General features: G+C 47.9%; 1 protein-coding gene across 3 annotated transcripts in view; it reads right to left on the bottom strand.

Annotated features, from left to right (window-relative positions):
* The window catches only part of HABP2 (hyaluronan binding protein 2), a 33385-nt gene extending 18634 nt beyond the window's left edge, over positions 1 to 14751 (bottom strand). The window contains exons 1-3 of one of the 3 annotated variants that reach the window (XM_041735547.1): positions 14593 to 14751; positions 3535 to 3663; positions 3249 to 3285 (exon numbers count right to left, since the gene is read on the bottom strand). In XM_041735547.1, the coding sequence (XP_041591481.1) occupies positions 3249 to 3276 (28 nt within the window). In that variant the 5' untranslated portion in view covers positions 3277 to 3285; positions 3535 to 3663; positions 14593 to 14751. Of the gene's footprint in view, positions 1 to 3248; positions 3286 to 3534; positions 10635 to 14592 lie in introns of those variants that run through there. The other 2 variants (XM_041735540.1, XM_041735557.1) reach the window with 2 other exon arrangements.
* Between the last annotated feature and the right edge of the window lie 1156 nt (positions 14752 to 15907).

The raw sequence follows: 15907 nt of genomic DNA on the forward strand, positions 1-15907 counted from the left end.
CTTCTCATCCTTCTGATTGGCCAGCAAAATTAGTATCTGCTTGGAGCAGAGGAGACAGGGAATTTAGGAGAGAAACTGATGAAGAAAATGCCTAAGGAGCTCTGTAGGAGTCTAGAAATGTATCCAAGTGCTTTCCTGCACAGAGAGGGATTACGGCCTGGCATAGAATTTGCTTCCATTGCTGGATTGTAGGATAACACTCTAGGTCCAAATACAGATTATTGGAGACTTTCTCTGGGCTATAGAAAAGGAGAATGCTTTGGGTGAAGAATGGGAGCAGCTGTCAGAAGCATTTTATATTAGGTATAAAGAGAAATCCTTGTGGAATTGTCTATTTATGAGAGTCTGTTTCTAGAACTTATCAGGAAGGATGGGGAGGCTATCCTGAACTCACTCAAATCATCCCAGTAGCTGGCTATTATCTATTGAGCATTTTCTATGTATTGGACACTATACTAAATAAATATGGTTGCACATAGAGAAACCCCGTGGCGTAGGTATTATTATTCCTATTTGACAGAAGTGCGGGAAAACGAGAGCAGGAGGAGGTGCCATCAGAACCCAGGTCGACCTAACTCCAAGTCTGGTTTGCTTTCCTACCAGCCCGGGAGGCTCTTGTGGGTTCGTGTTTTGTGAAACTTCATGGGTTTTAGCTTCCAGGAAGTAATACACATTGAGAAATTTTTTTTTACCACATGCTCCAAGTCCCTCAACTGAGATTACTGTGGTCTGGTACCCAGGGTCTCTCGGAAAAAGCTCAGAGTTTGTGTGATGGGGGCTCTGCATCTGCTCTGGTTAAGGAGCTTGCCAGATGTGCGGAACGGAATAAAAATCTCTGGAATGCTATCCCTGTTGGCGTCATCCATCACCGTGGCACAGACGGTTCCTCCGAGGGCCTCCCCCAAACCCCAGCCCTGTTGGCCTGTATTTGACGCTTCCAATCCAGCTGACAGGGCAAGCCCAACGGAGACCCTCACTGGCAGGCGGCAGGACAGCTGATGGATGGGCTCAGCTTGTGTTGCTGGGCAGAGCCAAGCCAGCTTTGAAGAGGCATTTCCGCAGGCCCGTTGGCTGTCACGGCACCTGCTTTGGGGAGATGAGCAGTCTGTGCTGTTTGATGGCCACTTCCTCTGCCACCCATTGGGGACTGTGGCCTGGGCACCTTCTGCTCCAGCAAAACCCTTGCCACACACAGTGTCCAGCAAGACCAACTACAGAAGCAGCTTGCCTGTGGACACGAGCATGGTGTTTCTTGGCCACACTGCTTTCTAAAGCCAGCTGGGATCTGACAAATTCCATCAAAGCACAACCCCCATGTGAAATTAAAGCAGACACGAACAGGGGGCATTTTTAAAACCTAACCTGCTCTTTGCAGAAAGGCCCAGCTACTACATCTCACCCTGCTCCACAGCCAGAGGTTGACCAAACACCTTGAGATGGACTGGGAGCCCAGGGATGGTGTGCTCCAGGGTCCCTTCATCTACTCACCAAACTGGAAGAGGCTATTGGCAGAGTTCTTCTAGAGCCTAGAATTTCAGAATGTTAAAATCCAACACCCTCCACTCCCTACTAACTGGTTTTTCAGCCTGGGTTTAAACACCGAAAGTGATGGAGAACTCACTACCTCCTGGGAGCCCAATGGCACATTCAGATTTTTGGACAACTCTGATGGTTAGGAAGTTCTGTTTGCAGACCAAATCTGATCCCATGGCTTCTCATCTATTTAATTAAAGCTAAAAACTTTATGAACACATAGAATGAATACTCCCTTTTCTGTGATTCATGTTTGGTAGGGCCACCGCTTACAGTTCAAGTTGCTCACTGCACACAGTCCCAGGCTGTCATAAACTCATGGTCACTGTAGATGTCTTCTGCAATTTTCTGGAAGATAGGCATACAGTGTCTTGAGGTAAAGACACCTCTTAATTCTCACAAAGTTGACCTCATGGACTAGGGGTGGGTCTGCTTTTCAAATTCTTGAAGAGAGTGAGGTCTTGGGACTCTTCTATGCTCCTCGTCCACTGTGTGACCTCACAATTCTGGAGCTCCTTCTCTCTGACACTGAGGCCAAAGCTGCTCCTTCAGTGGTGCCTGAGTAGTGTGAGCTGAAGGACAGGGAAGGGGCAGCTCTTCCCACCTCTTGGCTTTGGACCCTCACTGGACTCCAAATGCGGATGCTGATGTGACCAGCCCTCTGGAACACGATCCCTCAAAGGAACTAAATTATGTGTTGTCGAATAGAACAGTCTCCTTTGTTTTGCGGAAAGACATAGACCCTCTCAAAACCCACACACCATGCTCGATTCCACAAACACTCCCTGAACATAAGGGGTGGACAAAGATCAGACATCATTTGCATTGAGCCAGCACAAGTCTGTCTGCCCATTCAGGGCTTTGCTGCTGGAGAATACTGACTGTCAAGTGGATTTTAACCCAGTTGTCCTCACCTGTGCTCCAAATAAGCCCTCGATCCAAGGTTTAGATGTGACTGCCACCTGCATGTTCTGTCTCCCTGGTTCCTGTCCTCCATGGGTGGCCTGCATAGTTACTACCAGTGGGAGATGCCAGCCTCCGCCCTGATGGGGTTGTATATGGGTTTCTCCCTTGGGTCTCAGAGCAGCACAGGGAGACATGAGCCCAGAGTCAGAGACCAAGATTGGATGATGGCAGGAGGAGCAGCCCTGCTTGACTCAGGCACAGCTGAGGTTACTGGGCAGAGGGGTGGTGTTGGGGGTGGGGCTGGTAGGAGGCCACCACAGGGTGAGTCAGCCTGGGGACTGCCTGCATGGCACAGCATGGACCAGGCTCCCCATCCCAGGGGTAGAGTGAGTGGGGGCCCAGGGCTGGCCTGCCTGGAGCCAGTGATTTCCCAGCGCCACCCTCGCTTTGAATTGGACTTTTCATCTTATCTCATCAATATGTGACCTTTAGCCTCCCCTCCCAGGGTCTCAGTTCCCTTCTCAGTAAAATGAAAGGATTTTATCATCAATTTTCCCCTTGGGGTCTTGAGATGGGGAACCAGGGGCATCCACGGGCAACTCAAAATTTAGTAAAGCAGTGTGTACATGCACGGAGGGACAAACATGGGGAGTGCGTTTTTCTGGAAAAATTATCAAAAGGGATCTACAACACTTCTGAACCATATGAACCTGGAGCTTGTGCCAACACTTACACACGTGGGTCACTTTTCCTCTGTCCCAGAACCACCCTGTAGTTTGTGAGGAGCCCCAGGGTGGTCCACAACTCACCTGGGTCTGGGTCTATGAGTAAAGACATCAGGGAGAACTGAAAAAACAAAAACACAAACAAACCAACACAGGGCTGAGCAAGGTTGAGTCAGCTGACTGGCTGGGCGGCTCCCTGAGCTCCTGCAAGCCAAGAAGAACATCTCCCAGGGTCACAGGTAAGGATCAGGAGCGCTGGGTGCTCTGGGCTGGCTGTAGCTGGGATGGGCTGGAAGGTGGGGCCTATTTGAAGATGCCCCTTTTTTCCTGTGCATCCTCCTTGGTACAGACTTGTGGCGCTTGTGCTTACCTGTTCTCATGCTGGGGCGCGCGTGGCTGTCCAGGTACAGACAATCTCATCAGTGATAGTGATTAGCATATATTGAGCATCTCCTGTCTGCCTGCTTGTGCGTTGCCGCATTTCATTCTTATCAGAGTCCTATGAGGAGGCTTTTATTAGCCCATTTACAGGTGAGAAAATTGAGGCTTAGAGGTCACACAGTTATGATAGGATTTGGATTCAGACTCAAGTACAGGTGATTCTCTTGGTGACAGCTCCTTGGGCTGGGGATGGACAGATGCTTAAAACTCTCCAGAGGCCTCCCATTGTTCTTGGAATAAAATGCAAGCACCCGCTGTGATCTATAAACCTCCTCCCACACCCTTTCCTTCCACAGCCCTTTACTAATTTCCAGCCACACCCGGGTTCCAAGTGGTGCTAGCTAAGCTCCTCTCACCTCACGGCCTATGCTCTTGCTCTTCCTTCTGCCTAGAAAGCTGTCTCCCATGACCACCACTAGGTCCTGTGACATGGGCTTAAATGTCATCTTCTCAAGGAGGCCTTCCCCAACTCCCCTATGGGTATGACTCCCTCCCCCATTGTTTTGTCACTTTATCCGTTCATTTCCTCCACAGTTCTTATTGCAACAGTACTTTACAGTTGTTTATCTGCATGTTATCTGTTTCTCACATCGACTCTGTCCTCCAGAAAGGCAAAGATCTTGTCTGTGTCATCACCAATGTGTTACCCCATACTGAGTGTAGTGCTCGGCACGTGACACTGCTCAAAGAGTTTTTGCTGAATCAATAAATAGTGTGTTGAACAGTTCCTTTTAGAACGCAATACTTACGGGAAAAAGAAAGCCTTAGTCATTTAATAGCTGGAATATTTGCTTTTACTTAATACGAGGGTCAGCAAACTAAGGCTTTTGGGGGCCAAACCCGGAAGTATGGTTTTACAAATCAAATTTGATTGGGACACAGCCATGCCCGTTTTTCAGGATCGTCTGAGATTCCTTTTGTGCTATGCCGGCAAAGTAGTTGTGATGAAGACCAAACAGCCCCAGATATTTCCTATCTGGCCCTTTACAAAGTTTGCTGACCTCCGATTTGGAAAAGGAAGGTTCTGATCGTTGACAGGTCTCCCTCTGGGTCTTGGCCACCAAAAAGCTGTGGTCAGTGTGGTCATTTTCCCAGGGCCCTCATCAACCTTCCCCTCCCTCCAGCAGAAGTTCTGATTCTTTAGGCCTCCTTAGCCATTTTGGGAACTAGGCAGAGGATAAATTAGAAAAGACAGGTAAAAAAAGGAACGCATCCAGACAGGATGTACTTAGGGCACAACAAGTGGGCTTCTTGACAAAAATGCTTCTCCTGCGTCTACTCATGAGGGACCCGACAAGTGGGTTGCGGACCTTCAACCAAACACCTAGCCTCGACCCTACAAAACAGAGTCACGAAAGACAAAGAGGATGGGAAGGCTGTTCTTTATGAAATGAGAAGAAAGAGGCATGACAACCAAATGAAGTGAGTGATCCTTGATTAAAAAAAAAAAGCTATAAAGGACATTATTGGGGCATTTGGGAAATATATTAGAAAATATCGCTTCAATGTGGAATTTCTTGAGAATTATAATGGTATTGTGAATAGATCTATGTGTATATTCAGTGAATTATTCTTTCCCCTTTTCTGTAGATCTGACAAATTCTACCATAAACGGTTGGGGAGGGCGCAGGATGCAGAGGGGAAGAGGGGCTGTTTGCTGTCTGGACTCAGCCCGTACCTGTTTAATTGCCTCACAGTTGCCAGGCCTGGTTTCTGCAAAGAATGAGCAGAAAGGTGGGTGTTTTGTCTGGGGAGGGGGTTGATAGTGGGGGGCCTGACAGAGGAAGGGCAAGTTCAGGTCTCAAGGGTGTTCCTGGGTCTGGGGGCTTGAATGGGTGGGAGCATCCAAAATTGACCCCTCCAGGCTTGAGCGCCAGGGCAGAGCCAAAGTTGGGGCAGGAGACAGCCCCAGGTGCGATTGTCACCCCTCCTGCCGACTCTGCCTTGATCCCGTCCTTTACCTGCCTCAGCTTCCCCCCATGGAGCTTGTCTGGAGAGCAGGGCCTGTCCCCCTCTCCCAGTATTTGCCCAGCCGAGAGGAGGGACCCACTGATTTCTCCTATTTGAACGGAATGCCTGGCCACTGCCGGCCCCGAGAAGTGGGCAGGACAGGAGAGAGGACGTCGAGGATCAGACTTCCTCCAGGCCCCGTGGGGAAGAGGCCCTGTGACACCTGTGCGGGGGCCAGAGCCCTGCATCTCCGCTCCCACCTGGACGCGAGGGCGGGCCAGGTGCTGCGCAGCCCACAGCCAGCAGGTGGCAGACGTGCCCTTCCCAGGAGCGGGAGCTGGAGCTGCGGGGGAAACCCACCAAAAAGCAAGCTGGACCTTTGGAGGGCAGCGAGCGCTGGGCGCCCTGTGGATCCCACCGGTTCTGGGGGAGGCTGAAGCAGCTGTGCAGCCTGGGTTGCGTGTCAGCAGCTCCCAGGGATCCGCAGCAGGACAGCTCATTTTGTGAACCCCCGGGGCCGCCTGCAGGGAGAAGTGGAGAGGGTCGCCTGAGCGCAGGCCAGCTATCTGGGGACCCTGTGGGGAAGTCCAGGCCAACAGCCAGTTACTCATGCCATCTGTCTGGATCCTGGGACTAACCCGGATGATGCGGCCCAGGGGATGGGGAGGCACCATACCTACGCTATCTGCCTCCTTTCATCCCATTGTGGCATTCAGTTTTTCCACATGACCAGGAAATGATAGAACTCCTACTCCTGGGACTTGCAAATCCCAGGAGGAAGACCTAAAGCTAAAGAAAATGAAAGAGGAAGAGGAGGAGATGACTGTGGTCTCACTTGACCTTTACTAAGAGCTGACAGTGTGCCAAGGGCTGTGCTAAAGGTCGTACACGCCTTTGGTCTTGTTCAGCGTACACGATGCTTGATCCTTGAGGTCCTACAATTATGTCCGTTTTAGAGGCGAGCAAACAGATTTGCAGAGATTAAGTTGCCCAAAGTAATTCCACTGGTAAAGCCAGGATGGAATGGGGCCAGCCTTCCACCAGAGTCCTTGGTCTTAACTTCCGTTACTATGAGGGATGAGGGACGCATGGCAGGTATATATTGGAATGGAAGGATGGAGAAGGAAACAGAAGAGCTACCTAATTCTAAGAGAGGCAGAGTGTTGAGCTGGGTTCTCAGATCAGATCTCTGTCCTTGGTAAGCTTTATGAAAGGCCTGTCCAGGCTAGCCCAGGCCTGGCAGGACACAGAGAGGGCAACTGGGCACCAGTGACAGCTGTGGAAGGCACAAAAGTCAGCTCAAGCCTCGGGCAGTCCACTCTGGCTAACACATCTCAACACACAACTCCACCCAGATCAAGGGGGCATACCAGCCACTGCCTGCTTCTTCCACCATTTCTGTTCCTTGTCTCAACAGGGCTAAAATAGCAGCTTCTAGTATCTTCTAGTATCTTCCAGGTCAGGGCTGATTAGTGGGAAAGACAGAGAGGGCAGACAGAAGGATATTGTCTCTGGGTCTTACTGATTTAGCCTGTAAATCTCCTTGGGGCTGAAGAGCGTTGAAGTCTAATCTGTTTTGTCCTATCTTTAATCTAGTTTAATCTTTTTCTAGATTATTTCAATTCTGATGCTTCCCCTACCTTTCGGAATTCTCGATCTTCTGGAAAACAAGCAAAAAGGCAGAGGCTAAAACTCTGAGTTGATGACTCCCAGGACTGGGAAGCAGAAGAGGGGAGATGTGGACCTAGACCCATCCTTGGGGCCAGAAGCTTGGATTAGCATGAAGCAACAACAGAAAAACCTTTCACCTGTTGGGTAAAACATTAGGACTCCAATCCCCCCATGCCTTCCCCCTTGGATGGTCTATTATGACCTGGTGGTAGATCATTGTGGGGGAATTGCATTACTCCCAAGGGCAGCTGGTGGGCGCTAACTGTAAACCACGGCCTGGAGAAGCTGCAGCCACTGGGCTGGAAGGCGGGCCCGAGACAAGAGTGCACAGTTCAGCAGGCCAGTCCTCACTGTTGGACAGAGAGCTCAAGGTCAGGGTGAGAGGTGGCAGTGACAGAGGTGGTCAGTGTTCTCGTCACTAGCCAAGTATTGCCCCATACCATCACCCCCCCCCCCCTTCCGCCCACTCTGGCTCCTGCTCCAGACAAACTATTGATGAAATTAACAGTCGTCCAAAGCCACTTAGTCCTTTTCAAAAAATACATGTAACACAATAGTTTTTAATGTTAACCCCTTGTAAGGGGACCATTCAGTAGCATTAGTCACATTCACATTGTTGTGTAACCATCTCCACCATCTTCACCCAAGACTGTCTCATCATCCCCAACAGAAAGTCTGTGGTCATTAGACAATAACCCTTTTGTCCCTTCCATGGCCAGTACCTGAGTAACTGTATTCTCTGTTCTGTCTCTCGATTCGCCTATTCTAGGTACTTTATATGTGTGGAAGCACAAAGTTTGTCCTTCTGGGACTGGATTTATTTCACTAGGCATAATGTTCTTAAGGTTTATCCGTGTCGGTAGCATATATCAAAATTTCATTTCTTTGAAGGCTGAGTAGTATGCATTGTATATCCATTTTGTTTATCCCTTGGTGTGTTGAGGGACACTTGGCTTGTTTACATCTTTGGCTCTTGTGAATAAGCTGCTGTGAACGTTGGTGTACAAATATTTTCCAGTCCCTGCTTTCCATCCTTTTGGGTAATAGCTAGGAGTGGAATTTTCTGGGTCATATGATAGTTCTATGTTTAACTTTTTGAGAAATCACTATACTGTTTTCCACCATGGCCGCACCATTTTACATGCCCACCAGCACGGCATGCGGGCTCCCATTTCTCCACATTCTCTCCAACTCTGGTTACTTTCCCTCTTAAATACTTCTAGCCATCCTAATAGGTATAAAGTGGTGCCACTTGGTCCTTTTTTTAGTCACGAGGAATCTTGCCTTTCTTGCTTTCGCACATAAGCTGCACGATGCTGTCTCAGGATCGGCAGGTTTGCTGTGGCTTTGCTTTAATCTGAAGCTCAGGGCAAGGAGGCAAAGCTCTAATGGGGAAATCTGGAGGCCAAAGAAGAAAGCCCTGGCCTGTGGTCTGTGTGGTTGGTTTCCTTCTTGGGAGCCTGGTTGAAGCAGGACAATAGTGACCAGCAAGGGTACATTGCAGAGAAGAGCGGATCTAGAGCCTTCGTGTATGGAGGAAGCTAAGGCCTGGAGTGTGTGTGTGTGTGTGTGTGTGTGTGTGTGTGTGTGTGAAGTATTCCTGCAAGGACATGAGCTGATTGGGGCAGGGGATGGACTCAAGGCCAGATCTCCTTGCTCTGAAGCCAAGTCATCTGTGTCTGGCTCGGAGGGACTCTGTGCAGCTTCTCTGCTTTGAAGCTCAGAGCTTTAGAGCCCACTCAGATCCCTGTCCAGGTAAGCAGGGGACTGGACTACAGCTTCATGGGACAAGCAGAGATGGGGGGTGGGGTGGAAGGAAGAGCTCCAAGGCACTTGTCATTCTTTGCTGGAGAGCTGGGTGAAAATTCAGATTCCTGGGCCCTATCTTCAGAGGCTGTGTGTCTATGGGTCTGGGGTAGAACATGAATTTTTCACCCAGTACCCAGGTGACTTTACCCTCAGCCCAGCTTTGATTATAGCTGCTTTAGGCATGAAGCTCCTGACCAAGGAGACGATGGGCTGATCTTTGCTCCCGTGCCAGGTATCAAATTGCTCTGTGCCTCAGTTTCCCCGATTGTAAAAGTAAAATTTTGCTCACCCTGATGTTTTATTTAAGGGGATTCAGAAACACCTCAGGAGTGTCGCATTGGCAAAGAATTGGGGAGGATTGAAGGTTAGGGAGTAAGTTCATCCAGGAGAGTGAGATTGGGTAAAAACAGTCCTTTCTGGATGTGATTATGCAATTGGAAGGCCTTTGGAAAGGCGAAAGAACACACAAAACAAAAGAGTAGGGTGGGTCTGAGTCCTGCCACATGGGCATAATCCCCCATGTTAAGCTTGGCCAGTTGGCCTCAGCAAACAGCCCAGGGGTTTAGAAAAGTAATTTCTCACTGATGGAAACCAAGTCAACCCGTGAAGCTGAGCTTTCTGTAGTGTGGAGCTGCGGGTCCCCGAGCTGATGTGCGAGGTGCTTGGCCAGGGCGTGACACCGAACACAGCACAAGGCGGTCACTCCCTTCCCAATTTTACTGTCAATCCTTCCAAACCCATCACAAAGAAAAACTCGGTGGAGCTGGTCCGTCTCTATCCTCTCTACCTCCAGCTAGTCTCCCCTTCCCCAAGGAGAAAGCGGCTTCAGACTCTGAGCATCTGCATGGCAAGTGTAGCCAGTTAGAATTCAATGACATCATTTTCTGTGGTTTTTTTTTTTTTCCATTTGTAATAGTGACAATTTCCTTTAAAAATAAATCTATCCAAATAGAGAAAAGGTAAGTATGTTTAACGGACATATTAAGAAACTGGCTTGGGCTTTAGCAAAAATTCATTCATGAGTAAGATATGAAAACACTGAACTGATTGGTTAGCAATCTGGCAAGCCTCGAAGCTTCTGGTGTTAGAAAGAAAAACTGGAGGGACTGTGGAAGTTGCTGCCGAGTAGGAGTAACTTTATCTCCTGCCTGAAGCTGGAGGCTGAGACCACTGCCTCTTCTGGCACCTTCCATACCACACTGAGCATTCTCATTGTTCTTGGGTAGCGCCTGGGGTGGCATCCTCTGCCCAGCGGTCATGAGCATGGACCTGGCATCGGGCAGACCTGGGTTTGAATCCTGGCTCTGTAACCACCCAGGGCTGCCACCTGGGGCAGATTATTGAACTTTTCTATAGCTTAGTTTCATGTCTGTCAAATGAGGATGACACGGTCCCTAACTCATGGGGCTGTTGGGGAACTTTAATGAGATCATAAACATCAGGCACATGAGAGCTGACATATAGTAGAGACTTAATAAACTTAATGAATTGTTGTCACTATGATTATAATTATTAGCCATTGTCAATGAGTTTGAATCTTTCTTTCTTTCTTTCTTTCTTTCTTTCTTTCTTTCTTTCTTTCTTTCTTTCTTCTTTCTTTCTTTCTTTCTTTCTTTTCCCTTTTTCCCTTTTCCGTTTCCTTTTTCCTTTTCCTTTTCCTTTTCTTTTTCTTTTTCTTCAAATTGTGGGCATGATTGAAGAGAGCTCAAAAAAAAAAAAACAAAAAACAAAAAACAAAAAAAAAAAAAAAAAAAAAGAAGAGAGCTCACTAAGCATAAACTCTTCCTGGGATTTGTTTGTCGGGTCACAGGCACGTCACACCAACCCCCATCCCTTCATTTTTCCTGGGATCCTTGCCAGGTCCTAAGCCAGAAAACCTTGTTATATTAATTATGAAGAAAAGCATGTTTTATTTAAAATCCCGGCTGCCGAATATTCTGCTGTGCTGTTTCTCTGTGACAGCGGCATTGCTTTTGCATTTAGGGAACCCTAATGAATTTAAAATATAAATATATCTGTGCCTATATACACATGCAATTTCCCGCGACCTGATTTCCCTAAATACCAGTGCATACCGCCAAAGCTAATGAGTTGGAATTTGCTTTGGATCAGTTAAAAAAAATGTATAAGAAGACGCAGTGAAATTCAGCCCCTCTCTTTTCCATAAGACTGTGTGGGTTCTAGCAAGAGAGAGGTACGATGCCCCTCCACGCCTGAAAGAGATTGGAACATTCTGGAACGTTGAGGCTTAGAAAGAGGTGACTTGTATCTTCCTGTGAAAGGCCTGGGTCAGTCCTGGGGGCCATGTAGATTTGGATGCTCAAATTTATCAGACACTGAACCCAGTTACCTGACCATCCAAAATTGGCTTCAACCCTTCAACATCTACAGTGTTACTGCATCGTAACAGACAAGCTGGGTTCTCTCTCTCTCTCCCTTTCTCTCTCTCTCTGTCTCTCTCCAAGCTAGAGCCCAGCAGATAATGTATATCTGTCAAGTAAAAGGGTGCCAATAGTAGAAAGTGGTAGGGCCTATGGACCTGGGGGCTTGAGCTTCTCCTAAAAGTAGGAGTGATAGCCCCTCATCTGGTTGGTGCCAAGCAGGAATGTGAGCCCCATGTTATTAAAATATCTGGTTTTCAAGAAAAGTTGGGAATTTGTATTTCTATGTGAAACGTTCTGATTTGCAAATGTTGCCAAGCAATTGAAAAGAAATCAAAATACTCAGGCTGACCCTCTACCCACCAAATAAAACTCGGGCTAAGAGCAGAATGTACCCCAAGGTGCCAATCGGCAGACTCAGACCTATTCAGAAATTTCTGCGGCGCTTCACCTGGGAGGATGCTAGAATTCTTAGGTCCAAACTCTAGGGCTTAAAAAGTCCAGAAATGCGTATGCCTGGGTGGCTCAGCAGTTGAGCATGTGTGTTGGACTCAGGGCCTTATCCCAAGGTCCCAGAATCGAGTCCTGATTCGGGCTCCCTGTGGTGTGCCTGCTTCTCCTCTGCCTGTGTCTCTGTCCCTCTCTGTGTGTCTCATGAATAAATAAATAAAATCTTTAAAAAAAAATAAAATAAATTTTAAAAAGTCCAGACATGGGGGCAAACACTCTGGGAGAGGAGGAGGCACTGTCTTCTGTCTTCTCTGGGGATGGGCCAAGCTAAGTAGGACAAGCCTGAACAAGCCTTGTCCTCTGGCTTTTGACCCTCAAAGAGGTCAAATTCCATTATGGTGGAGGCCAGTGGCACCCATAAATCACCCAAGAACCACAGCAAGAAGAGATCTCTGAGCCCTGATGGTAGTGTCCTTCCTTCACACAGCTGAGTGGGCTTCCTGTGATGGGGAAGGAGTTGGACACACCTGGGCCTCAATCCTGGCTGGGAAGTCAGTGTAACATCTCTGGGTATGTTTCTCATCCATAAAATGGGGACAACCATACAAAGCTGTTCTGTTTATCAAGGAAAACCAATTCTAACCCAGGCTGGGAAGGACCTATGGATGAATCTCTGGTGTTCATGGTGATCACATTTGACCTATACCTCTTTGGATCATGGATGTCTGAATAAAAATCTGAGTTAAAGATGAGCTTATAGAGAAGGCATTGTAAGGTTTGCCGCATGACCTAAATTCATGAGAGAGTGTCCATACATCCTTCCAAAGGATAGTGACCACAGGCCCTGTGACTACTTTTAAAAGTTTTGGAGGCAAATGGAGTCTGTAACACCAACCAGCAAACCAAACCCTGGTCTAAGAGCTTCCTGTTCCTACACAGAGGACCATGACCCTGGTCAACACTCCAAACACTTGGAGATCCATGCCAGCTCTGTGGACAGAGGAAATCTCATCGTTAGCCAGGGTCCAGGCAAAAGACCTGGTCCAGACAATGAACAGCAGCCCATAGATCTGCTACTTCCCAGCTGTCTGACTGGAGGCCAAGCTGTCCATTTTCTCACCTGTAAAATGGGAGCGATAATGGTACCTACTTCTTTGTGTCCTTCCCAAGATGAACTGATACACTGGCTCACAGGATTTCTCATGAAATGATAGCAGTTGGTTATTATTATTAGCTATGTGGGGTGGGCAAAGCTGCCCAGCCCATCTGGCTCTGTGACTCCTTCCCCCTCGCCCCCCCCACCCCCACCCAACGATGCCCCAAACTCTCCAAAGCATCTGAGCGAGTTGGCCACTTTCCCCTGGATGTCTGTGGCCTGGGCTGTGGAACGCAAGCCGCCTTCTCGACCACCTGTCTGGCACACATCTGGGGTAAGAAAACATTCCAAAGCCCTGAATCCTCTCTTTGGAACTGACTAAGCTCATTGCCTGAAGGCTATCTCTCATATTTTCTCTTTTATCCATTATTGACTTATAATTTCATTGCTAACCCTAAAAATTCACTGGGGCTTGCAAAAAAGGGATTTTTTTGGGACCATTATCGTTTTGTGAACTTCAAACAGACTGCATCAACTCTCTCCTTGCCTGCAAACTTTAGGCTCTAATTCTTTCCGACTCATACTTTCTCTGGGCCCCTTGCGGGCTTCTGATAATTTCCACTTCTTCCTCTAGACCTGTGTGTTATTTCTGCTGGGTCTCAGCCCCCAGATGTCCAACGAGCAATCAAATTAGGCGGGGGCACTCATATACAAGTCACTATTGGAAAAGACTCACTCAGGGAAGACTCTCTCAGAGGTGGGGCACATGACAGGTTAATGTGGGGCTAAGGTCAGTGTCTGAGGATAGTTTGCCGAAAGGGGAGGAGAGGTTATTGTGTTTGAAGCATCTAATCGAAAACCTGAAACTGAATCTGCTTCCTACAGGGAAAGCTCTGTGGAGTAAAATGGGAAATAAAATGCAAAAGGATTTCACAAGATAAAGAGGTTATGACTATTAATTCAGTTCTCACCCCCTGCTCCTTCTCTATCCAGCCCCCTCCCCACAAAGGGGTGCCTACTGTCCATGCAAGACCCTCAGATGCCATTTCCTTACCCTGCTCACCACCACCTCCCTTGGGCCCAAGTTTAAGTCCCTGCCCCATCTACTAGGGTCCTGTGAAAAGGGAGAAAGGGTATTACCCACAAAACTTTCTCCAAAACGAATCCATCCAAGTAAATCTGTTGGCAGGATCATGTGCAACCAGTAGGATTCTCCTCTAGAGCCAAATCATAGGGTATCTTACTCTAGTGTCACCTGAAATGGCTAGAAAACCGTGTATGTCTGTCAACGTGTACAAGGAGTGTTGATAGCTTTCAAAGGGTTCTCGGAGATCCATGCCAGCTCACAGCCCACATCTAAGCGGATTTTCTTGCCCCAGGCAGCTTAGTTAGAAGGCACTGATGGAGACTCTGCTCCAGAAGGGCTCAAGTCAGTTGCATGGCCTCATGGAACTGGCTTCTCAACACCAATCAGCATTACAGGCATGCATTAACTCTAACAGTCAGGATGCCTTCAACCTGGCAACACCAGCCTTTCATAGCTGAGGTTTCTAGTCACTCCTGGCCAGTTGCTTTGGTCCTCCTCATAACCTCAGTCTCTCCAAAGCACACATTTGAAAAGAACACTTACCCCAATGGCTGTCTTTCCCACCAGAACCATTAACAGCAGAATATGGAGATTGAACATCCTGGCAAGCATCTGTGCAGCTTAAGGACTCTTGTTTTGCCCTAAGTACAATTTCTTTTGTTGTCTATGCCTTTAGGATGGGAAAATGTCGGTCTCCAAGGATTCAGAAACAAATGAAGAGGATGACAATTATTAACTAGGCATCAAATACTGTTTAATGTTTAATGTTTTGCAAACCAACTATCTTGATTAAACAAATGGTAACTTTGGAGCTGGGCTGAGTCATGGGGTGATTTCTTTTCTGGGGAGAAAGGATCCAAAAGAAAGTGGCACAGTTCAAGAACCCCAGCTCCCGGGTGCACCCCAGGAGGGCTGCCGAGTGTTCTGTGCAGAAGGTCCGATAGTTAACTAGCATCCCAGTTTCAGGATGAAAGCCCCAGATCGGGTAAGGCTTCTGCTAGGGGCCCTTGCCATTGCTGATTCAGACAGAATGTTAACAGAGTTCTGATTCATCAAAACTCAAACAGAATTAAGGCATGGATGGGCTCCTAATAACATCACACTTTCTATTCATGAAAGATAAAGGATGCAAAACTACTATTGACAAACATTGATTCTGGGCCCTTTGAAGCATTGCCCATGGTTGCTTGTTGGCTTCAAAAGTTTTCTTTCAAATCTCATTACATAAGGTTTTTACTTTTTAATTATTTTTTTCCTTTCATTGGAGTCTTTCTTTGATCAAGAGGGTGAAGAAACCACGACGCTCATATTTGGGGCCAGTTGTTTCCCGTGTTCCTTATTTAGCTACACTGGTTACAGGGGAGGCGACATAAAGCAAACATTACCTATTAAGCGTGGGTTCTCAGGAACACAATTGATTTCTTTACTAGGCGTCATCTTGAGCTCTCGTAATCGCCTGACTGCCCACAGTAATCTATGTAAGGGCTCCAGGAATCCTCCGGCCTGAGTCCTGAATCCAAGCTCTGAAACCTGGCTGCCAATGGAGGCAAGTGCTCACCCCGGCCTCCTGCTCACCCATGTGCCATAACCTATTTGGCACACACAGTCGGACTGCTCAGTGGGTGCTTCCACCATTGGAAGTCAGGTTGCCAGCCGTGGAGGGCCCCCCAGGCGCCAGCCCAGAGAAGACCAATGTCAATGCCTCGGCCACCAGATGTCCTTTGGAGGACAAACCAAGTCACGCCATTTTACCTCCTAAGTAACTCCAAATCTGTCTTTTCTCTACTTATTTTGTCTCTGTCTATTTTAGACAGCCATCAACTCGCTCCCAGTCAACATCCACCTGACCTGCATGACA

The sequence above is a fragment of the Vulpes lagopus genome, chromosome 2 (assembly GCF_018345385.1).
Source record: "Vulpes lagopus strain Blue_001 chromosome 2, ASM1834538v1, whole genome shotgun sequence".
Classification (NCBI taxonomy): Eukaryota; Metazoa; Chordata; class Mammalia; order Carnivora; family Canidae; genus Vulpes; species Vulpes lagopus.